At 44.2% G+C, this 24,990-nt stretch overlaps 1 protein-coding gene across 6 annotated transcripts in view; it reads left to right on the forward strand.

Moving 5' to 3' along the window:
• Positions 1-7,178: 7,178 nt before the first annotated feature.
• MAP4K3 (mitogen-activated protein kinase kinase kinase kinase 3) overlaps positions 7,179-24,990 on the forward strand; it is a 65,524-nt gene continuing 47,712 nt past the window's right edge. For 3 of the 6 annotated variants that reach the window (XM_059840880.1, XM_059840881.1, XM_059840878.1), the window contains exons 1-5: positions 7,179-7,408; positions 15,281-15,338; positions 17,479-17,569; positions 20,228-20,292; positions 22,521-22,576. In XM_059840880.1, coding sequence (XP_059696863.1) covers positions 7,298-7,408; positions 15,281-15,338; positions 17,479-17,569; positions 20,228-20,292; positions 22,521-22,576 — 381 coding nt within the window. In that variant the 5' untranslated portion in view covers positions 7,179-7,297. The remainder of the gene's footprint in view (positions 7,409-15,280; positions 15,339-17,478; positions 17,570-20,227; positions 20,293-22,520; positions 22,577-24,990) is intronic. The other 3 variants (XM_059840877.1, XM_059840883.1, XM_059840882.1) reach the window with 2 other exon arrangements.

The following is a 24,990-nucleotide window of genomic DNA, read 5'->3' on the forward strand; positions in this document are numbered from 1 at the left end:
TAGTGCTTCCTAGCCTCATTTGGCAGTAACTTTTTCTGCTGTTGTCTAATAACCATCTAATTGATGGTTATTGCATTAAGGAAATACTTTAGCGTTCCACCACCCTTGCCTCTCACCTCCCCTTCTTTCTTCTCCCACCCCTTTGTCCTTCAACCAGCCTTTCTCTCACATCTCCCTTCTTTTCTTCCCAGTCCTATGCTCACAGTGATCTGTACCTGACCCTTTCCCTCTACCATTCCCTTTCATGTTCACATTGAACCATCTACCCTTACTGCACAATTGACTTTGTTCCATCAACAGAGCCTGCTCCATTCCTGACAGAGCTCTTGCCCTTTGCAGGGCAGCCCAGGGGACCTTCCAGGGACCAGTCCTATTCTTTCCCTGTGCTCCATAGGTGTGAAACACTGCTCCAGCAATGAATGTGTGGATGCTGTGCATCATGGGCAATGCTGGTGCTTGTGTGATGGAGGAGGGGGGGGGGATTGTAACCTTGGATGAATTCTGACAGAATCTCCTCCCCTTGTGTTCAGTGAAATGTTGGGCATTTCTCAGTGAGCCAGGTCTGAACCTCAAGGAGTGGAGGATTTTGGTCCTGTTATCAGCTCCACATGAGGGTTTGCTAGCTCTGAGAGACATTCTGTCCTGGGTAATGAAAAAAGGGGTGGAGTCTCTACCACTGTTGTCTCGTTTTGAGACAATTTATGGGGTGGAGACTCCAAAATAAGTTACCTCCTGACAGTTTTTAACCACTCTCCCTTCTACCAATAAGACAAGTGCAAAGAGATAGAAATGAAAAAATAACAATTTACTAAAAGAAAACATAGCAATAACCACAAGATACAAAGGTAGATGGTTCAGTCTCAGCCCACAATGCAGAAAAGGTATTTCAAGTTTGTCCCCAAATAAGGGATGGCACTGTTCCCACTCTAGGCCATATGGCAAACAAGTCTCTGTGGTTTAAAAACTCCCTCCTCCAGACAAATAAATAATAGGGAATGGGGGAAAATAAAAGCTGGAAAAAAACTTTTTGTCTGAAAGAAGTCAATGTTGCTGAGGGCCCACACTCCCTCACCTCCCTGCTTCTGAGGGAAGAGCCCGTGAACTTCCAGGGACTTTATGCTGGAAACCACATCCTCCAGCTGTGACATGGTGGTATTAAACACTCAACACCGAAGTTTTTCCCTCCCTATTCCTTTTTTCTTCTAACCATAACTACTGTTTGATTCCATACCACCCACAGCATGGCAGGGGCAGGGTTTTCAGCTCAAAGAGTCTCACTTAGGACCGATGTTTAGAGGGTCACAAGGTGATTTGCTTTAGTTCAGTAAATTTCCATCCTCGCCACAATCCAAGCTGGCAATTTATGGAATTTTCTGAAGTCCACCAAAAATGGTACCACTCCACTTGGGCAACAACTCATGTAAGTAATACCCCAAGGCTGTAAGGGGATGACTGATTATCCTGCTCTCATTCCCTACCTCGGTCAGGCAATAGGAGGTCCTAGTACAGTCAGTGCAGCTCCATCTTTGCCATGCAAGAGCTCCTGGTATGGTCCATGGGATACTGTCCAACATATTACACAAAGGCCAAAGTCTGATGGGAGTTCTTGAGATCTTAGAGTGGCCTAGAGGAGCAGGAGAAGAAACACCACAGTCAGGAAGAGCAGACCTGCAATGTGCTGGATGAGGATTTGCTCCCAAAAGAAGCTTTTGGCTGCCAGAACACACCTGCAAAGAACAGCTGCAGCCCAGATGCCCAGAAATCCAGCCATGATCTTTCCCCAGTCTGTTTCTACCAAGCCCAAGAAATTAAGAGTGGGCACTGCCACAGACAAGCAGGAGGAAGTGGAGGAACATCTAGAAATAGCCACGAAGGCAGCTGGCCAGTGCCAGGTAGACCTGCAGTAGGAGTGATCCCAGACCTAAGAGTACCTGTAAGGAGAAACTGCTGCTGCAGCAATGCTTGTACAAACCAGCAGTTTTGTAGTTGTGCTATGAACTTCCCACTATCACATGAACCATTTAATCATACAGCTTCAGCCATATGACCTTCAGGATGTGGATGCAGCATGGTTTTGTGCAGTGATACACTCCTTGTTCTCTATTTCCTTCTAGAGTTCAAATGTAAAGTAGTTTGGATGGAAAGAAATGCTCCAGTTTCTAAATTCTGTGGAGTTTCCATGCAGACAAGTCCTAATAATTTTTACCATGTGGCTTCTGCTGCCAGTTTCTGACATGGCTCCTGCCGGACCCTTCCCAGTGAAATCAGAATGTGGGGCTTCAAGCTGTTATCCTGGATCCACCAGCAGCAATGGCCAATGCACAGATGGCCAGCAGCACTCATAAAACATAATCTCTTACATGGGAGCTGGAATTCTTCCCTTCCCCTTGTCCTTTCCAAAAGGATACTGCTTCTCTCTGAAAGACACAAACGAGTATTTCCCAGAAATGTAAAAACATGGGAAATGCTTACTACTGGACTTCTGGGCAAAAATGATCAGTGTGTTTCCTCTCACACTATACTCATGCCCCTTCTGGTAAAGAAAAACCTTCCCAGAAAAGGCTTGTGCTGCAGCAGGAGAAACAAGGCTCTGACTAATGCAAAACTGTGTGCAGGAACTCTGCCTGCTGAGAACTGGCTATTGCTAACTTCCCTCCAGCAGCCCATGCTGGCCACTGGCAGTGTTGGCTGAAACATGAACTTGCAGCAGAGAGAGAAGGAGGCAGGGATCAGGCTGGACCTCATGCAGGCTTTATTTTTGCAAGAGGGAAAGGGGGGTGGGCTAAGAAAAGAGAAGGAAAAAGTGATGCAGGGGTCTGGCTGGATTCCAGCTGCCACACGCTGCACCACCAGCTGGTATCCCCGAAGGGCCACCATCTGGCAAATGCCACAGAGATGTCACCTACCTTGCCCCTGCAGCCATTGCTGCCCTGGGGCACCATTTACCTCAAAAAAAGCCATTTTTACCTTCCAAGTTCTTTGCAGAACAAACGCTAGTATGAGCTCTCACTGCTGGCACCTTGCTCCTTGGCTTGGCACCATGGAGGTGGCTTCTTTAAAAGGCTTTTAAAAGGCTGTGCAGTTGCTTCACAAATAAAGCAGGTACTCGGTGCAAAGGGCGCCACCCTGCAGGGTGCCCCTCCTGGAGCAAGGGTGCCAGGTGCCTTGGGAAGTGGAGCTGAGCTTGCTCAGATGAATGGGAAGCAACCAGCAAAAGGCATTTGGGAGAAGACAGGAGTGGATGTGGGATGCTGCAAGGAAATGGTACCGAGGAGATGCTATCTCAGGTCAGGAAGGGCTGGGGGTGAGACACTGCTCTGGGAACTGTTAAAACAGGAAGAGAGCTTAGAAGCCAACTATTCTGAATGTTGCCATCATGCTGGAAAGATTTATTGTCTTTTTTTCTGCTAATGAAGCAGCAAACTGTCGAGGGGAGGCTTGTCCTTCCCCTTTCGCCCGGCAAGCGACCAGCACACTGCTCGCAGCAGGGAGGCACTCTCTCTCTCGGGACTCACCCGAGACAGCGCCTAAGGATACAGCTCCACGCTATGGTGAAGGCAGCTCCCTGCATCGGACGGGGCTCGCAGCAACAGCCAACAGAAAAAAGAGAGCTGACTCCAGCCGAGGGTACAATCAAGCTTTAATGGCTCTAAAAAAATTTCCCGGTTGAAGCCCGGACGCCAGACATGCAGCAGCTTTTAAGGGGGCAGGGGAAACAGGGGAGGAAACCACCTCTGGACGAATGGGAAACCAGAGGGGAGGGGGATGCAGGGATTGACATTAGGGACAGACCAACGGGAATACATCGAGGGAGGGGTCCTGGTCCCTGATCCAATCACTCGACGCTCCAGCTAGAAGTTTCTAGAGGGAAGGGAGGGAGTGCCAAGTGACAGACAGGGCACCAGGGAGGGATCAAAGGAAGGATACATAGGGTTGGGGGGGTGAGCAGGGATGACAGGCAGTGGGGAGGAGGGCAGAGTAAACCAGGCTTGAACCATTGCAACTAAGGGGGGGAAACAGAACAATCCAACATACAAACTGAGAGGGGAACAGAACAACCCAACACAACATGCTAAGTACAACATAAAAGTCTCATGTTTGAGGAGAGGGGAAAACCAGGCTGCACTGTTGTTTTTTTACAGTCTTAGAGTCATCCCTGAAAGCGTGAGGCTTAGCTCTTCCCTCTGGATATCAAGATTGACTTCAACAGGGTTATATCCATATAAGACCAATATACACAGGCATCCCTCATCTATCTTCCTTCCTTCCTTCCTTCCTTCCTTCCTTCCTTCCTTCCTTCCTTCCTTCCTTCCTTCCTTCCTTCCTTCCTTCCTTCCTTCCTTCCTTCCTTCCTTCCTTCCTTCCTTCCTTCCTTCCTTCCTTCCTTCCTCCCTTCCTCCCTCCCTCCCTCCCTCCCTCCCTCATACCTCTACATTAATTCTTTCCTACGCCTTTTTAACCAACCTGCCCTGGGACTAAGAAAAATGCAGCTCTTCCCCTGACCAAGGCAACTTTCAGCATTCCAGAAATAACTTTTCAGCCTCGATGTCTGATCCCACCTGGCTCAAACAGGACCCTCTAAGGACACCTTCCCTCTCACAGCAGCTCCAGTCCCATAAACAAAAGGGACAGGCAGGCCAGTGGCCACTTTCCCTCTGCAGCACCATCAGATGCAGTGCCTTGCTCTTTAGTCTGGCATGGAAAGATGCCAGAGAGTTGCAAAGAGGTTTTCAACTGTGAAAAATTGCATTGGTGTCACCTGGCTGGAGCCAGGTGGAGTCTGCCAACACATGCTGGCGAAAGAACCACAGCTCCCACTCGAAGCAGTGGCCAGGACCTGGGGCTGTAGAGCACAAACCAGCATTTCAGATCAAAGAGGAGAAGCAGCAGCAGGATGGATGGATTGTGAACACAGCTGGAAACAACAAGGCATCCAGTCTTAGCAGGGTATTTTCTGTGGCTGTGGGGTGCCATGCCACTGACTGTAGCTGGGGCTCGTGGTCCCTGAAGACACCAAAACTCTTCAAGCTATTGGCAATGACTGAACTCTCACAATAATGTCCAATACCCAAATGCAGTTCTATTGAGTTCATTTGACTTTCCTCTATGGTATTGAAGAGGAGCCCAGCCTGCCTCTGTGCAGCATATGGCTTGACTATCCTACCACAGCCCTATCCAAGGAATGGGAGGAAAAAGAGAAAGCGAGAGAAGTCTTCCTAAAGCGTGGGAAAGCAAATGATGCCTGCTACTAATTTGATCTGACCTGTTTCCAAAGGCAGTGGAGGACACACCTCTCAGCTCCATCTGTCTCTTTTACTGAAGAGAAGGGACACTGACACTCCCAGAGAAACCTGTGGGTGTTTTTACAAGAGCAGAGGAAGAACAGGCAACTGCCATGGATTGAAAGCAGGATTTAAGAGGGAAAATAATCCTGCTTTCTTCATTCATAACCAATTTGACCAAAGCAGAACTTGGCAAGAACATTATATGGGAACAACTATAAGCTAGTTCCCCTCTAATGGGATAAAAATGAAGACTGAGAGGCAAGAGCAGAAGGGTGACAACGTTATCGGCTTTCCCCAGCAGGATATCTGTCAGCCTTTCTGGATGGAGCTCAAATTCCCTGGCATTTCCTTCTGTAACTCGGTCAGAGCTGCTGCCACTTCTGAAGTTGTCACAGAGCCCAGTCCTCTTGGACTGCCTCTCAGAGCATCTGTGGCAGCCCTGTACAGCTAATCTGTGCCTATCCTGGTGCTTCTGCTGCAGAAAGCAGCAAAGTGTGCTGCAAAAACCTCAGTCACGTGCCAGGAAAAATTACTGACACCTGAATCTGAATCTGGCATGTTTGAGATCATTTTGCTTGTGAGAGCAAAGGTCAGAAAACCAAGCCAAGGACAGGAATGCGTGGTTGGAAGGACAAACGCACGGACAGAATTTCACAGGCATCACCTGCCAGAGCTCAAGCTCCTCTAGAGCTCCTCACAGCTTCGTTTCCGCTCTGATAATCACACATGGAAATGAGGCCAATCCCAGCCCCCTGTCCCAATCCTTTTCAGCAGAGAGGGAAGACCCCACACCAGTGTCTTTGGCAAGGCAAGCAGGGGCAGTGAGCAGATGGCGTATCCTATTGTCCAATGTTCCCCATCATCCCATTCTGTTTATTTCACCCATCAGTCACCGGTAGCAGAAGCACGGGGGGAGAAGCTGTGCCTGATTTGCTGGCACAGAGCCCAAGAGGTGCCCTAGCACCCACACACAACTTCAGGGGCTGCACATCTAGGGACAAGGGTTCCCACAGCTGTCTGGTGCTTGTTCCCCACACAGAGAGGATCGGAGCCGCAGACAGGGATGGAAGCAATCACCCCGCATGCTTCCTCCGTGCTGGAAACCTGTGTGCAAGCATGAAAATCTTACAGCGGCCCCACTAGTGTGAGAGGAGAGGGGGCCCATGCTTTATCCCATGGGTGCATGCACAATGCTCCAAAAAGTCACAAATCAAGAGGAAGCCGTTCCATGGACGAGAGGAAGATGTTGCCCAGACGGAGTGCATGGGATGGGTGTGCAAAGAGGCTGTGGCAGGGAACCGGCATGTGCAGAGATGTGGGGAGATCTGTAACGTGTGGCTCCCATGACCCTGGGGAAAGGCGGATACCTCCCAAAAGCCAGCAAGGGCCTCAGGATCTCTCGCAGGATCCACCACTGGAGGATGTGGGCAAGTGGACAACGCTGGGATTTCAGTGGCTTCCCAGATGTGTGCGCTAGGACAAGGAGTGCTGGGTTCCCACACACCCGGCTGCGGGCAAATGCCCTGCCCCAAGCTGGAGAGCCGGAGATGGATACCAGGGAACAGGGAAGGCGATCCCTGGTGTACAGGGTCAGCACCGCGGTATCGTTGGGCTCCGGTGCTGCAGCGGCCCCGGGCACGGGGGTTGGTGAATTTGCGAGTCCTCAGGTGCATCCGCGGGCTCCCGCGCCGTGAGCCCGGCTGCGGGGGGCGGGGCTGGCTGCACGCTCCGGCTCCGCCTTAGCGGGGGGGCGCGCTGGGTTGTTGGGGCGGGGCGCGGGCGGTCCCCGGGCCCGCCACAGCCCGGCCAGGCCTCGCGCACGCGCAGGACGCGTCGCCCCGGGAGGGGAGGGGGGGGCGGGCGCTGCCCCGCGCCTGCGCGATGCGGCGGAGGGCGCCATGTTGGCGGGGCGGGCTGCGCGGTGGCGGTGAGCGCTCGGGGCCGCCGCGTTCGCTCCCCGTCTCCGCCCGGGGCCCGGGGGGTCGCGGCCGAGCGGGGCCTCCCCTGGCACCATGAGCGGCGGTGGAGGCGGGCGGGTTTGCGACCTGTCGCGTCGCAACCCCCAGGAGGACTTCGAGCTCATCCAGCGCATCGGTAGCGGCACCTACGGCGACGTTTACAAGGTGGGCGCTACACCGCGACCCGGCGGGGGTGTCGCCTGTGTCCCCCTCTCCGCTGTCAAGCACCCCGGTCCTCCAAAATCTGGGAGAGCTTCTGTCGCCCAGCGGCGTGCCTGGCCCTTCCGAGGGCAGAGAGGCCGCCCCGCTCCGGCGGGGTCTGCACCGCCGCGCCGGCATGGCCCCGGTGGGCGCCCGGCCCTGCCGCCCCCGCCCGGCCGCGTCCCCAGGGCGGCGGAGCCGTGCGACGGAGCGACCCCCGGGGCCGGCGGGCGGTGCGGGACCGGCCCCGTCCCGGCTTCCGGCGGCCGTGGAGCCGCCCCGGCGGCTGCTCTGGCCGCTGCTGCTGGGTGCCGGCTCGGGCGGCTGTGTCACGGGCGGAGCTTGGGGGTCGGGTCTCTTCCAGAGCGAGCCGGGGACTGTAGGGATGTGGGGAGCTTACTAGCTCGGTTCCAGCCCAAATGTCGTTGTCTTAGTCTCGGTCGCTGCTCCCGTCGCCGTCTTTTGTGGGAATGCCGTTGTATTGTGTTGGTGTCGGTGTGCGACGTGAGTCTGACCCTGTGGAGGGTGAACTGTTGTCGTTAGGATGAGTGTCTTTCAGAATTCCGACCTAACTTCAGCAAGCGTAGGAGAATCAAAGCTAAAGCAAAAGCAGCTAAACATAATTTGGATTGGTTTTTCTTTTTTTGGAGGGACTTTATAATGCATTTTGTCATTTTTCTCTGCTCTGCCAGTGGATGTGGCAGCCTCTCCCTGGGTTAGGGTGACGCTGGCTGTAATCTGCTCTTGTGTGGGCCTTGGAGCAGAGGGGAGAGCTAAAGTTTGTCGTGTGCAGCCTGGTGGAAGCATTGTTTGAACTGTGTACTTTCCAAGCATCTTCTTGGCCTGTATTTGTCATCACAGGGTGTGTGTGAAAAAACTTGCTTTTGGAGGCAGGACTGTAGGGAAACGTGCAGAGCCATTCCACAGTTTGAGGTGCCCAGAACTGGTGTTAATGCTGCCTTTCACTTTAGTTGAATGTGCCGAAAATGAAGTGTTGTTTGAGTTGGGCTGATTTTGGTTTAATCTCATCTCTTAAATATCATGGAAGTTTCAGGACCTAAATCCTCTTGTTCCTGCACTCCTGGTGTGCTAACTCCCTGCTTTATTAACTGTTTAATTGAAAGAGTGTTTTATGTTGTTTGCCCCACCTTGCTAGCTTGCTTTGAGTATTTGCGTACTGTGCTGACCTTTTACTTGTTCAGTTCTACTTGCTGTATGCTCTGGGTTTTTGTTTCGCTGCTAACTGTTTTGTGTATGTATCTTTCTGCTGCAGGTTTAACTGGTATTTTGACTCTGAAACCTTATCAATTGGAATTTTTTCAGTCTTCTGTATGTGACTGAAGGATGTGAATTAACCAAGTCATCTGCCTTTCTTGTTTCATTTTAAGGACGTTACCTTCAACCACAGAGTTTGGAATATTTACATATGCAATACCACTGTGCATGTAGAACGTGTTAAAGATTTGTGAAGAATTCCTTGATGTTTATCACACTTACATTGCAGCAACCTTCAGTTTGGTGCTCGAGTGGCCAGTGTTTGGCACGACTTGTGACTTTTTCTTGTTTGAGGCACAGAGTGGATGGATTTGTTGATGCTTACAATGTGTCTGTACCAGCTGATGGTGATATAGCAGGACCAGGATACACTAGGCTGGTATTATAATGATTTTTTTCTAGATGAGAGGTGACTGTTTTCTGATTAGATTGTGGATCCTGTAGGAAAAATGAGTGGTGCTTTTTTCTTGTGTGGGTTATTGCCTGTTTCATTCTGAGGCGAGGTCTTGCCCAAGGTGTCTTCTAAGTGAAGCATAAAAGTAGCCCCAAAACAATGAAAGCCAGTTACTTCTAATGTGACAAGTAGTAATATTGTCTGAAGTGTCATCCACATGTGACCTTACAATTGCCTTATCTTATGTTCATGAGTGGTTTCATAAAGCCCTTTCTTTTGCATTCACCTGTCACCTGTAAGGTGACCTTTGAGGTGGGTGAAATAACTGTGTGCCAGCAGTGCTCATCAGTGGTGGGATTTCAGCAGAGTGCTTGGGCAGCTTCAAGCTGTAATTTGTGGTTTTGCCCCTTTAGCAGAGAGAGCCATGTAGGAAAGTGTTTCTGCTGTTAGCAAGCAGGGATTATTGCCTTAATAAGCTGACAGTCTTGTTATGTTGAGTCTTGCTAAATGCTGACTTTCTGCAACCTTATTTCCTGGCAAAGCATTCAGGAGCTGAATGCAGAGCAGAGTGACATTACTTCTTTTACTCTGTTCTAGTTGAACTGAGCTAGGGCAGGCCATGGTTTAAATGTTTGTTTCTTTAAATACATATATATATATATATATATAAAAGAGGCTGAGTCGCTGGTCTGGAGTTTATTGAATTTGACCTAAGAGCTGATGGTAGGGACTGAACTACAGAAGTTGGAAGGGAAGGAGGATGTGGTCAGATGGATACAATCTTGCTGCTGTGGGTCCTGCTCTCTAGCCTGGTATCTGGAAAGGGGCATGTCAGTGTGCTGCCAGTACAGATTTTTGGCTCAAGCCAGTATTTTACAGTTGTCTGCACTCCCACCAAAGTTCAGCTTTCAAAAGGGCCTTGGAGCAAGTCATAGTGGATTCATTGCAAGAAGGGTAATGGATAGCATGTCATGCCATTAGCTCTCTATCAGATATTCACAGTCAACAGTAATGTGTTTATTCTAGTGCAAATTTGTTGTAAGAGATGAAGTGTTATGTGAATTGCTTAGTTCTTCATGTATTCCTTGTATGGGTCGTTTCTTTTTTTTGTATTTCTGTATTTCACTTTTGCAAAGAATTTAGTTGTATACAATAGTCAGCAAAGCATGAGAGAATAATTAGGGTTTATTGGTTGTGAAACAGAGATAATGTCCTGTCCTGCTCAGTTTCAGGAAATATTCCTAAAGTCGGATGAGGTAGTTGCTTAATTTTTTTTGTTCTGCATTTATCCTTCTCACATTTAGGAAGACTTTTCTGTCTCTTGCTATGAAATTGGCATTTTAACAATCCCTGGTCCCAGATAATCTGTAAGTTGTGCCTTTCTTTTAAGGTTTGGGTCACAAATGCTTTCACAGGGTTTTCTGACAGAGACTGCATTGTTAGGTTTCCTGCTTGTCCCTATCCCTGTATGTTTGATTTTGGTAGTAACTGCAAAGAGTTTGGAAGTATTTTCTGAGGTGGTTGTAGGTCCATTTTGTTCATGTGATTAATTTATATCACAGCATATATTTTTAAAAAAATCATTGCTTTGGTTTAATAAAGGTTGAGCTTAATTTGTCATCTCACAGGTCATTTGTCTAGTGCAGGTGGACCCTTCCAAAGATTTTCAGCACCTTACTGCAAAAAAGGCCCTTATTTTGCTGAAATTCAAACAGTTGTGATAATTAGTGAGGTTATTGTTCCTGCAGAAGTTATATATTATACTGTTTGTCTTCTTTCAGTTCTTTTTGGCATTTATGGCTTCAGCCAGATAACAAATGAAGACAACACAACTCTTTGTTGTGCACGTTGTTTGAGGTCTCATTTTTCAAAAAGGAAAGCTTGGTTCTTGTTCGCCAGCCTTTCGGCAGAGAGGTTGGTTTTGGTGAGCGAAGTCATTTATCCACAAGCTTAACTGCCTCATGCTGAAAACTTCAGGTTCTGTGGGTATCTCTGGAGAACAGCTGGTGACTATTACTGCATTCTGCTGCCATCCATTTTTTGGGTTGCTGATAGAACTTCTGTGTGTTGCTGGAGGAGAACGTGTCCAGGTCAGATGAACCTGAATTTTGATGAACTTCTAATTTTTGGTGCCCTCTTCTCTACATGTGTGTGCCCTTGCTCTTCTTTCCTGGACTGATCCACTAGGGCATCGATTCTTCTTTAGTTTGCTGCTTCTGAAATGTTGAAACAATGCTTTTTAATAGGCATTTTAGTCTTCCATTCTTCCTGATTGACATTACAGCTTTTGAAAGCTTCTTCACTTTGTTGGGAATAAAAGTCTGTGTTTTGACATCGTTTTGTTCAGCTTTAATTGGTTTTTGAAGCTTGTCAGGTAGGCAGAGAAGGGAGGTGGATGTTTTGCCATCCCATTTTTACTGCACTGAGTAAGTGCTATAGGGCTTTGTTTCTGGGACTGTGGTTTCCTTAACCAGTAATCTGTGCCTTGCACAGAGGTTTTTGTTTAACATCGACTTTATCAAAGCATTACTTTCTAAAATTGTCACTCTGTTGGGTTGTGGTATTACACTTTCTACCAGAATATGGGCACTAATTATTTTTAGCTGGGGGATCTGTGAGGGTTTGAGAGAAGCTGAAGAGAAGGGCTCTAAAGGCTGGGGAGTTGCTTGGGTGCGTTTTCCTGTAGAGTGGAGCTAATCAGGCTCAGGAAGCCTCTTTGTACATTGGGACCAGTTTTCCCATGGAGTAGTAACCTGTTTAGAAATCATTTTGTTCAATGCTTCACACAGGAAGTGGTCAAAAACAGAGGTCCCCGTCTTAGACTTTTGCTTTTTTGGCTTTGTTGCAGCATTATATGCTTTATATTATCAGTTTCCATTTGAAGGATAATCAAAGCCTGACAGTTTTTAGCTTTTATTTCTAGTTGCTGCCGATTTTTTATATAAATTTTTTTTCTGATATCCTGCTGTTGTGAGAGAGTACGCTAGTAATTATTTTCTGTTTAATTAGGTAGTGGTCCTTCAGCTTGACCTAGCAGTTGAAACTCCTGCTCAGATGGCAGTCTAGATCTCTGGAAGAGTATCGTTCTTTCAGCTGCTGATAGAATTAGCATCCTTCTAGTTTTCAAGAGCAAACATTCTATAAATGCTGTATACATTTGGTAAAGTGTCTGCATGTAGATGAAGACATTGTAGGCTAATCTTTGCCTCTGGAAAACCTATATTTCCATTGACACAGTGAAATCTGTATTTGAAGGATCCTGCACATGGGTGGGTGCTGTAAACCCCAGCATCACAAAGGCTGGGAGTTAGAGCAGGTAGGAGTGTAAGTGGTGACAAAAAATGAGCCAGGGTTTTCTTATCTGAGCCTCTTCAATATTTTAGTTGCGTTTTGTCAGCTCAGAAATACTTGTTTGAAAGCATTCTTCACTCACCTATTACTTATTGATTTTCCAGTGTCAAAACCTATAAGGAACTGGCAATTTCAGTGGGATTTTCCTAAATAAAAGTCCTCTGCATTCTGAAGTGCTGTGTGTAACATACTTAGGCACCCCCAAATTCAGGGTCACAGCCAGCTCCGACAGCTGTTGAAAACCATACTGTGCTTCAGTCATTCTCAGCCTCTCATTCAAGTGAGCTTGGAGGAGGAATTGCTTCACAGCTGATGATTTGAAAGGTGTTTGAGATCTAGTAAAACCTGTCAGGGGTACCTCACTCTCATCCCTAGCCTTTACAAGGAGCCCTTGTGTTACTGCAATTAGAATAATCTTTTTATTACTCAGATTAACAAAGACAATTCATATTCCTGCTGTTGATAACACCTTCAATGCTGATAACCCAAATGGAACAAGATGCAAAATTATAACTTATACAGCTTCTCAACTTGGAGTCATGTTTTTTCAATCTATGCCCTTAAGCACAGGGTAGCCTGCTGTTGCTGAAGGTGTTGGTGGCCTGCATTAAATCAGATTTTCTTCCTCCTTTCTGGCTTTCATAAGCCCAGGAAAACTTTATGTCACGGTGTCTCCATAGTGACCTATGAAGCCGTAGTCAGTGACACAAACTCCTGACAGCTGGACATAGTATTGTTAAAAATAAATTAAAAAAAAAAAAAAATCATGAGCAGGGTTTCTGAGGCTGTGAAATGTTTCCATCCTGGCTTGTGCAGAGTGTGTAACTTCAGGGTCTTCTCACTTGTATCCACTACAGTTGTATCTCATTGATAATATTATTAGTACAAGTTGTCCTAAAACAAGTCTGTAAGTGTTAACAAGCCCCTCTGATGATCACAGGTCAGCTTTGTTAAAGCTTCAGTAACTTTTCTTGTTTGTCTTGGAGGTTAAAAAACGCTGATGTTTGATTAATGAACATTTTGCTTCTGTTTGTTTCTTGCTGTGAAGAGGGTATGTTAGGAAAAGAAATAAGGAGTAAAAATCCTAGCTCATGGTTCAGTGGTGGCACTTACTCAGGTGTTGCCTTTATTCTCTGGTGCAGATGAAAGGAACTCGTGTTTTTGCTGTTCTTAATGTCTATGCATCTTTTTTCCACCAGTGGTGGTTGGAGACGTTGCTGCCATTGGTGGGGTGGATAAATAATGACTTACAGGAAAGGCTGCCAGAAAATTTATTTGTTAACTGTTTTTTTCCACAGTCAAATCAGGTTTGGACTACTCCTTGACTTTCATAGGATTCCCACTGTTTTCAGAATCTCTCTGCCTGCAAATGATTTGCAAATGTCAGTGCTCCCAGCATTGCAGCAGTGTTCCCACACCAAATAATAGTGAGAGGTTTGAGATCAGCTGTCCAAGGAATGAGCTGAGTAAATATCTAAACACAGGAATACCCTCTGCATTTATTTCCCCATTTTATTCTTGTTTACTCTTTGTAGTCTTGGGGGTATTTTCCCCTCCACTTTTGGTTCCACAACTAGGTCCCAAGCTGCCATGTAACAAACCTTGCACATACTTGGTGAGTCCATAAAGGCTCTGAGTTCCTGACTTCCTAAAGTGACTTTAATGAGACTATTAGCAGCTTACGAGGTGGATCCCTGGCTGCATGTGTTAAGTTCTGTAATTCTGGCCTTTGTAAAAGCAGGCTCTGAGCCCTGTGTAGGGGTAGCCTGGGCACTGCAATCTGTACTCCTACAGGGTGCAAGCCTCCCTTGTGGAGAGAAGAGGCTGTAGCTGGGCATCCTTCAGGAGCTGCTGCTGCTGCCTAAGTGCTGGGAAGCAGCTTTGCTGGCTTCTCTCCATTGTTGGTTGCAGAGGCACAGAAATGCTTTGAAAGCCCTGGGCAAATGGCTTCTTGACTTTCAATTAGAAGTCCAGTGGTACAGTTGTAGAAGAGAAATAATTTTTATAGTAATTTATGTTGCTTCTTAATGTCTTTTCAAAAATGTAGCTTCCTTGGTTGCTCAGTAGAACTGAGGCCTTAGCAGGACAGAACTCTGTTGGTCAGAGCATGGTGCTAATGGCATCAGGATTGTGGGTTTGATCCTTGTATGGGCCATTCAGTTAGGAACTGAACTTGATCCTTGTGGATCCTTTCCAATTCAGAACATTCCATGTGTGAAAATGCAGTGAAGCTCCTGAGTCATTGCTGCTGCAGTTGGCTGCTGTGTGTCTGAAGGGAATGTTTTGAGGGGAATGCTCCCTAACTCCTTTGTTGTTGCCTTGCTTTTTTCAACCTTTTGCAACAAAGGGAAGCTGTTGTTTTTGGAGAAGAAGGTTCAAGGGGCCTTGCACATAGCAAAATGAAGAAGTGTTGCATTGCTCATCTGGGAGTCTTGCAAGTGGTCTCACACACTGCAGAGCACAGACCTTGGTGTGCCCTGATCCCTTGGCTGCTGAGAGACCCACGTGTGTTACACCTGCTTTTCAGTCTCTCAGTTGTTGGTTTGTTTATGGGTTTTCACAGGGAAGCACAGCATGGTTGAGGACTTGCATAATTCAAGTGTTGTGTGGCATTGTAGTTTCCTGAGCAGACTTAAAGATTCAGCTCTCAGTATAAATCACCTGTTTAGTGTTCCCCAACAAGTGGTTCCACTGTGTTAAACCCTTGTGTACCTCAGTTACTTTTTGACTACTGTTGTCAGAGAACATCAAGTCAAGAATGCAGAGGTGGGTGCTGCATTCTGCTTTCTAAATACTCCTTTTTTGTTTTTTTATAGGCTAGAAATGTCAACACGGGTGAGCTTGCAGCAATTAAAGTAATAAAACTAGAACCAGGTAAGTGGTTTCTTAACTAAGTAGGCCATAGAAACTAAATATTTTTGTGCTTAAGATAACAATTGTACAAAATCAATCAAGTCCACTTATTGAAAGAGGGTGTAGGAAAAAGTACAGTGTTCTAAAAAAAAGTACACTGTTCTGGTATAGGAAAAAATACACTGTTCTAAAAAACAAATCATGGCAAATAAGATGTAAGAGGAAAAATGTAATTGGAGAACAGTTAAGTGAAAGCTGATTAAAATTTCATTGAGAATTGTGGGGTTTTCTGTCCTGTTTTTGACCCATGTGTTATAAAAAATTCTGGAACACAAGAAGACAGCAAGGTAAAAAAGAATTTGCCTGGTAAAAGAGTAGAGGAAGAACTAAAAAGAGGGGTGAAATAATAGCTGAACATTAGTATCTGGGAGTTGAGTACATTTCCTGAAAATCTTTTGGAAGCTCTGATTAGGACTTCACTGTCTGCTAGGTTTATGCTTGCACTGTGCTTCTGTGGTGATTTCACAAAGTACATGTGCCCTACAGATCAGTTCTCAGCCTGCAGTCTGTTCTATTAATAAGAGTAGGCCTGTTGAATAGGATTAATCTGGGAAGTAAAACATCCAGACTTTTTGTCTAACTTCTAACTGCTGGTGTTCCATTTCCAGATTTAATGTTGGGCTGTGTGTAATATTTTAACTACCTGATTTGATCCTTAAGGTCTGTGTGGGCAAGAAGGGAAAGAAGGTATTAAGTTTTTTCCACTTTTTTTCCCCTTACAATTCTGGAAGGGGTTAGAAATGTTGTGTTTTCACAGTACACACACATTTAAAAGTTCAAGATAGGACAGTATGTTACTAGGTAGTTCAAAAAGTGTGTGTTAAATCACACTTCCTTTCCTCACACTGAAAGTGTGATCTCAGATGCTCCTGTCTAGTTCTGCTTGTTTGTTTTTCTTATATCAGTTCCCATTGCTGGAGTCCTGTAGCTGTGCATGATATGGATTATCAGTCCAGCTAACTGTGCTGTGGGCAGAGCATGGGGATGCCCTGCAGCTGGGGGAACTTGCCCCTGTGCTGTGGTGATGGGTGAACTTAAGTATTTTTTGGCAGCCTTTGGACACCTGCGTGGTGCACAGAGAGTAGACTTCAGCTGCCCTGTTTTGCAGATCAGTGTACAGTGTGCAGACTGAGGGTTAACAATGTTTAGGAACTTGTTTTAAGGCTTTATGCTACTTTTATTTTGAATGCAGTGAAAATGCTGGTCACACACTGGAGGACCTGTGTCCTTCAGGGAGGTCCATGGGTGAAAATAAATTCCTCTGTTCTTTAGTGTCTGTGTGTTTAAAAGTCTAGCCAGGAAGCCATCAGCAACACACAGATAGATGTTAACTTGCAGCTTATGATTTGAAATTGGCTGTCAGTTAAATAAAATACATGGGAGCATCATATATCTGGTTATAAATAACTCAGTGGATAGGTCATCAGTATGTTAATGTACTGGGAAAAACTTAAAATGTTCCCCAAAGAAAAACATCTCAGCTGTGTTTTAAGTTTCACACGTGATTTTCTCAGTGTACACATCTGGTAAGAACCTTTAATAGAAAGACTGGGACGACCATGGTGCCAAATGGTGAGATTCAGGTGGATGTCACCCCTGTGTCAATGTTTTCTGGATGTCAGTTCCAGTCCATAAATTTACATTTTTGTGGTGTCTGCTGAAATGTTGCAGCAGCAGTTTACTAGTGACTGGGTTTGGGGTTTTTTTTTTGCTTAGGAAGATGAGCTAACGAGAATGGGCATGTGGCCAAAAATAGCAGAGTTTTGTTGTGTTTTTAAGAACCCAGGCTATTGGCAGGGCTTATGCAGATGGACACAGTGGGGTCTCAGGGAATATAAGGGCTTGAGAAAGAGCTATGGCCGATATTGTAGGAGCTGTCAGTAGATGTGAGGTCCATCTGTTCCAGAATGAAACTTCAGAATATCATTACTTATTGCTAAGCCCTTGCTAATAAATACTGATTTACAGCTGATTTATGTCTGTGAAACCTGCAGATAATTAGTCTTAATTACTAAGAATGTTTGTTTTATAAACATGTGCTGAAAGTTAAGATGTGACTATAACCCCGGCCAAAGAAAATACTCGTTCTACTGCATTTCAGGAGAAGATTTTGCTGTTGTGCAGCAGGAAATCATTATGATGAAAGACTGTAAACATCCGAACATTGTTGCTTATTTTGGCAGCTATCTCAGGTACAGTTTGTTTCTTTTGTTCACTTAAAAATGTGTCCCTGTCCCCTTGTAAAGGACAAATCTATATGGTGACATAGGCAAAATATAATATACAAAGTATTATCCACTGGTGTATTTTTTTCATTCACCTTCAAATCTGTTCTATTTACTACAGTGTCTCTCTCTCTCTAAATAATCTTTCTTCCAGCAAAATTGTTCGGTGACCACATAGTCATGTTTTCTTGCAAATAAGTTGATGCTTAAAAGCTTTGAATCTAATATATAAGTGGAAAATTAAGCAGAAGTATGTCAAGTATGAAGTGTCTTTGGATATAGTATCTTTTAAATCTGTTTCAGTAGAATGTCTGTTTTTCGAGCATGTGAACTTCTGACCAGAATGTGAAGGTTTTGTGTTTGTTTCTGGAGGTGAGGTTATTTGCGTTGTAGAAACATTGACAAATGTATTCAGTTGTCTTACCAGCTACTTCTTTTAACCAGTCATAGTGGGAACAGATTGCTTACCATAACTAATAAAAAGCTGCTTCTGGTGATATTTTAAATTTCATGTGAAAACAGTGCACAACTACTGTTGTTGCACTCAACTTTGTTGACCATTTTTGTATTGAAACATTGCCTCTTCTGTACTCAGGCTGGAGGTGAGAGTGCTTCTTTTTTTTGTCTGGGCAGTCAATGTCTTTGAGACCTTTTGCTGTCTGAGCTTTTGTTTTCCAAGCATATTTCAAAGCTAAGAAGAATAAGAAAAATACCATTGTCCTATACTTGCTAGTCATCAGCATATTGTTCCCCAAGGATTTCTTCTGTTTGTGTAGGGATTTTTCAGACAGTGACATTTCTGCCTTCCTGTTAGCCTGGGTGTTAAGTTGCAGACCCTCAATGGTACTGTTGGTCCTGTCTCTTTTGCTTGCTGCTCAGGCCTTATGCACTGTAGAAAGATTCTGCACTGTTGCTCTTGGTTGCTACAGGGATCTTCACCTGTCTCAAAGTGCTTAGGCACAGTGATAAAAGGCTAGATTGAGACTAAGAAATGTCGTCACCTAGTCACCTCTTCTGATCCTCTTATGTTCTTTTTCTGTTTTCTGTAGGGCTTTTGCATACTGGGAAGTGAATGCCCAGTAAGCAAGTGAAAATTTGCAACATTTTAATGCTTCATGTCTCTTACTTTGCTGGGAGAGTTCTGGCTTCTTCCCAGTTCCACAGTGCTGCTGCTTTTGGCATCAAACAGGATGCAGCCGCATGGGCCCATGAGTCCAGTGCCCCCAAGTGTGTCCCTGTCTTGAGTCCTGCATCATTGTGGGGAACAAAGAAGGGACTTGGAGATGTTTCTTCAGTGGTTCTTTCTTACTCAGTTTTCTTGCATGGGTTGTCACACTGCTTCTGTGTCTGGCCCTCGTCAGGTCAGCTATTTCAGTGGAAAGTTTTAATATTATTTCAAGCAAGGCTTTAATTGACCCCTTGAAATGTATGGATTTAACAGCCAGGGAATTCTACTGCTTAAAACTCCTCTAATGCTTGGGCAATACCTTTCCCACCCCTAGAGGAAGCAGCATGGTCCCCTTGAGGACCATGTGCACTCTGGACTTAAAAGGGGAGGACATCCAAGAAAGACAGAGTTCTCCCGGGAGCAGCAGCTATTCTAGCTGTCGCCTGCTGGTGAGAGCACTTGCAGTGTGCCGCTCAGGAGATAAGCTCAGCACTTCCACCATTGCCTTGCAAAAACCCTGTCACAAATGTGGCTCAGCTGTTCTAACAGAGCCTTATGAGTGCAAGACACGCAAGACCAGGTCATCAGGGAGCTGCAGAACAACTGTCAGTCTTTCCTTCGGTTCTCTTGTGTTACTGTCTGCTCTAAGGTTGTTGTACGGGATTTTTTTTTTCCACCTGAGTATTTTGATGGCCAGGAGTGACTAGGCAAGTCCCACATTTTTTGCTCTGCACTGTGCCTTTTTGTGGCCACATCTTACCAGTGAAAATTATTGAGTAAAAATAGCGTTAATGGCCATGATAGAAGATACCTTTAAATCCTTCAGCCCGTTGTCTATTCTTGGAAAGCACCTTTTGTGGAGGTACAGTGAATCACACTGAATTGATTCCCTTAGTAAGGGAAGAAGAGCTAAATAACTTCCCTTCTGACCCTGCCACCAGAAATATCCATAGATATTTTTGAAGGAAAAGTCTTTATCTGAGCAGGTACTTAGCGACAGCATGGGCTGTGCTCTGCCTAGCTTTGACTAAAGTACTACAATTTCACTTAATTTGCTGTGAAAGAAATTTAGTTGAGAGACTCCTGGGGCTTTTTGTTTTGTATTAACTCCTATGCTATGAAAAAAGTGGAGAAGTGAAAATAAGGAAGAAATAAGAACCAACATCTGTTTTGACTCTACTCTCAGAAAAATGTATTTCAACAAAAATCAGTGTGAATGTTTCACTAATACTGTTTTTATTGCTTCATTAAAGTAGAATATTTTTGACTTTTTCATTAGTTACTGTTTAGACAGTGAAGTGTCACATAAGGATTAAATTATACTCATTATTTGACTTGTACATTCCGTAATACAGAGCATGTTGTGTTGTGCTTTATAGTGTTTGAGTCCTCTGACTTATCTTTTACAAGTCCTCTGCAAATCTGACAGCTAATGAATGGTTTTATTCACTCTTTAGACGAGACAAGCTATGGATCTGCATGGAATTCTGTGGAGGTGGCTCTCTACAGGATATTTATCATGGTATGTCAAGACTTTATTCCTTAAAATCAAAGTACAGCTTATTTTCAAAAATGGAAATTATTGCAGTGTTTTGGAATTAAAGGAGGAATCCTAAATTTAGTATCCATAATAATTCATTGGAGGTCAATTTTAGCTTATGTTTTTACTTAATTGGTTTGGGTTTTGTAAACAACATTGCGGGGGGTGTATAGCAGAAGTTATTTCCATCCTGCAGGGGCTCATATGCATGTCACTGCTTTTCAAAGGCTGTAAAATTTTTGGCAATATTTGTAAAATATTTGACAATTTCACATTGTAAAAAGAAAAAATTGATGTCTTGATGAGCTGTCTTGCTTCATAGCCATTGTGTTTCTGAGCTTTTGAACTTTGTTTTAGTATAATCTATACCACTTCCTACAGAAACCTAGGTATGTGGATTGACTAGCATGGATGCTCTTGTCCTTTGTAAACTGAATGTTTGCATACCAGTATTGTATTCCATGAGGATATTTATAAATTTTTTCAGTTTTTTTTTAAGCTGGACGTGTGACATGTGAAAAGCAAAGGTGGTCTCTATATTTGCTTTAGGCTTGGCTTCAGTGAGCAAAGAAACAAGGGCTGTCTGTGAATCTGTTGGATAAAGACAGGATCAATCAACTGCTTGCTATTTTTCAAGAGACAAAATCAGTTTTGAAGGACTTTATTGCCCTGGAATTAAGACCTTTGTAGGAAAGGAGTATGCTCTAAGTGAGTAATGGCTTTGGGATTCTCAGGTGATGTTTTTTATTGAGGAAGTCTATCTATATTCTTACTTGTGAAAATTTTACATGTGAGGGTCTCTTGTGCGTAAGCAGCTTTTTATGTTTACCTTGGGTGCAATTAAAAGAAGCACCGATTCACAAGTGTCTGCCATGTTCCTGTCATAGTCGTTTGAGTGTGGCCTTGGTGATCCTTTAACTCTTGCTAATTTTGAGAAAAGCATCGTGTTTAATAGGCTTTGTTTTGTGGAACACCTGTAGAGTAGGAAATGAGCTCATGCCGCATAAATGCCTGAGCAGATGTCTACAGGAGTGGCTTCCCGTTGCAGCTGATTTTTGGCTTCTCTGCTGATAGTTAGAATGGAAGGTTCTTTTCTGGTCTTTATTATGTTTTAGAGAGTCCTATTCCAACTGAACTATAGGCCTCTGTAATCTCAAGTCATTTGAGTTAATCAGAATGAAAGTTCTCAAAACTAAAATAGGTGCCTAGATCCACCTACTGTGGGTGCCACTATATATAGTTTTGTGTGGGTTTGGAGTTTTTCTTTCAGAAAAGAGAAGTTGGATGTAGACTTACTTTGAAGATATTTTGCATGATACTTATATTGTAGAAGCTAAGCAGTTAGATTCTTTAATCTAGATTCATTCTTAACTTTCTACTCCTTCAGTGTCCTTTGAGAAGCTCCATCCAACTTCTCTTTGTTTTCTGTGCAAAACCTGAAAAGCTTACCGTCAGGAATGTGTTTCCTGGTCTTAAACCCTTTTAATTTCAGGATCAAAGTCCAGTGACTGGGACAAGTCACAGACCATTCCTTGCTTGCCACTCGCTGTTTGGTTTGCGTATTTGTTCAGAATTTAATTGTTTTCCTCTAAGAGACTTCAGTGAAGTTCGACCCTCGAGAGAGAGAAAGATTCCTCCTTCCCTTGGGAAACTGCTGAACCTGCTTACAGGGGGAGTTAGAGAAGGTGCTTGGTGTGTCAGGCCCAGAAGCAGCAGTGCTGACAGCTGATTTCAGAGAAAGGCTGAGAAGCTGGAGGGAACAGTTTCTCTGGCAGTGGGAAAGATGGAAGGACAGAGCAGGTCACAAATGGTACAAAGAACTGGCCAGGACTCAAAGGGGACTGAACAGAGTTGGCTGCAGCTCTGAGTCACTGAGTTAAAAGTCCAGCCCTCTATAGAAGAGCACAATGGGTTTGTTCAAGGGAAAGAGTTAGGCTTAAATCATTAGTTGTGCTTCTTTTTCCTAAGTACTGTGAGATTTAAATACAGAAGAATTAGTAGTTTCCATTCTAACAGTACTGGACATTTTTGACTTTAAAAAATGCTATGATCTTTAGGGTCCTCAGTCTGAGATAAAGACTCAGCACATTTACTTAGAGACTAGTAGTGTAAGGTCCTGTCAGTTTGAATAGCAGTAATTGAGGTGTGAATTTGGAATGCGGTATCTTACCTGATTTTGAGATTTTTTTTCTTTTTCCCTTCCATTTCAGTGACTGGACCACTATCGGAGCAACAGATTGCCTATGTTAGCAGAGAAACACTACAGGTAGTGTCTCCTCAGGTTCTTGTGGTTGTCTTTTAATGTAAAAGTATTAAAAGCTAAGAATAAAAGCTACAAATAACATGTGATGCCGTGGAAGTCGGGAAACTGGATGACACAGCGCTTTTCTCAGACTTTTGAGTAGGTCCCATATTACAGCCTAGAAATTTGTATAATTGCATAACCTCATTACCCTGGATCATTTGAAGAAAGCTCTTGCCATCTTTCTGCTGTTAATTCTATATTTGTTTTTAAAAGGGGGGGAAGCACTGTGTTTTCTTAATCCATATTTATGGTATAAATTAGTTATGCACATTTGAAGGAAAATTAAAACACTCCGTTTTGCATATCTAATAATTGATTGTGCCAATAGGGAAAAAATTGCCTGTGTGCTTGAGATGTTGAAGTCATTAGCCTCTCCTTTTGGGTATGCTAGCTTTCATTTTTCTTTCCTAAGTTACAGGTTCAATACAGCAGTAAAACTTAATCAGAGACTGATTTTTTGACGGATGTCTTGCTTCTCAGTGAGAGAGCAGTTCTTGACGTGTAGTGAAGGCAGACCTGTTGAATGCCATCAGTTGAGATCTGCTGCCTCTCACTCTTTGAAGATGGCTCTATTCTAAGCCATCTCCCTTGGTTGTCACTTAGCATCTCCCTGTGCTAGGCCAGAGACTGCTGCCTTCTGACTTGCAGGATGAGGCACTTTTTTTTTACTTACAGATCAGGCTTATGTGACATCTGTGAGTGTTACGGGTTTTGAGTCTTTAAACCCTTTTGTTCTTAGGCACTTGCAGAATGGTTTGCATTAGAAGGGGCCTTTAAAGACCCGCCCCACCTCCCCTGCAATGAGCAGAGGTATCTTCAACTAGATAAGGTTGCTCAGAGGCCAGTTCAACCTGACCTTGAATGTTTTCAGAGATGGGGCATCCACCACCTCTCTCTGCAACCTCTTCCAGTAATTCATCACCATTATAATAAAAGAATTCTTCCTTAGATGTAATCTGAATCTACCCTCTGTTACTTGAAAACCATTACACCTTGTCCTGTCGCAAGAGGCCCTGCTAAAAAGTTTCTCCCCATCTTTCTTATGAGACTTCTACACATTGGCTGAGGATGCCCTTGATCCCACTGTCTGTATCAATGATGGAGATACTAAAAGTCTAGTGTAGGACTCTGAGGGATACCACTTGTCACTCTGGACATTGAGCTTGTTTTCCACGGCTCTCTGGATACAATCATTTAGCGATTCATTACCCACCAGATAGTCCATCAATCAATTCCATAATCTTCTTAGATATGGAGGAGTGAGTAGTCTGGAATGGAATTTATGAAGCCATTTATTTGTGTGGGAAGATATCTTGGTTAATATGGATAAATTGTGTGGGGGAAAAAAAAGCTTACTATTTTGTGTTTTCTAGTTGACCCATTATTCATTGACCTGTTTTTCTATATTTTAAATTGTATGCAAATACATGTCTATAATACTCTGACCAAATATAATGCATATAGTTTCAGATATCTTGTTGCAGATTATAATTTTCTCTCTATTTTCTCAAGTAAGAAGTCTGAGAATATAGGCTATTGTCCGTCCATAGAAGTAATTTGTCCAACATTAATTTTGCCACCAGTGTCCATGAGTTCAGAATCTCACTTGGATGCTGATGTTAACATTCAGTTTCCATATTTAGAAGCCCATTGAATCCTCCATTTTCAAAATATACTTGCTGTCCATTTTGCTGGAATCTCTGAGATTTGATTCTGAAAAGATGGATCTTTTAAATATGACCTTTAAAGTAACTATCTCCAGACATTCAGTTTTGAAAATGGTGTCTACACATTCTTCCAGGGCTGTACTAAAAGTGTGTGAATTAATGGCCTTTGTATGCCAGTAGCATCCAGAGATTTAAGGAGTGTACATGGTACTCTTCTGCCTAGTGCCAGTTGTTGCAGTGGTCAGGTAGATGCTTTGATTAATTACACTTTAAATTTTGCAGTCAACTCTCTGATGTCTTGCATGAACTGGCAAAAAAATATGAGTCTTCACATGGATATTTCCCAAGAACATGGAGCCTTGTGAAGGATCATGGTCACAGAGCAAGGAAGATGTTTGTGTATGATTTTACTTCTGGAAGAGAATTTTAGAGATAAGCCTAGAGTGTCCAAAGTGACACGGTCTCTGATTTGTTATGCAGGGATTTGGTTCTACAGAATTCTTCCAGAATTTAAACTTAGTTTCTAACTTGTGTTCAGTCTAAAAATGTTTTGCTACAAGACCCAGGCAGCTGAATACTTTTGCAGAAATCCATGAAACAGAGTTGAATTTCTAGGCTTGATTGAAATATGTAATGATACAGGAGATTGCTTTACTAGTGGTCCAGTGATCTGACTGCTGAATAGAAGACTCCTAGGCCATTTGCCAT

Source organism: Haemorhous mexicanus, chromosome 3, assembly GCF_027477595.1.
Source record: "Haemorhous mexicanus isolate bHaeMex1 chromosome 3, bHaeMex1.pri, whole genome shotgun sequence".
NCBI lineage: Eukaryota > Metazoa > Chordata > Aves > Passeriformes > Fringillidae > Haemorhous > Haemorhous mexicanus.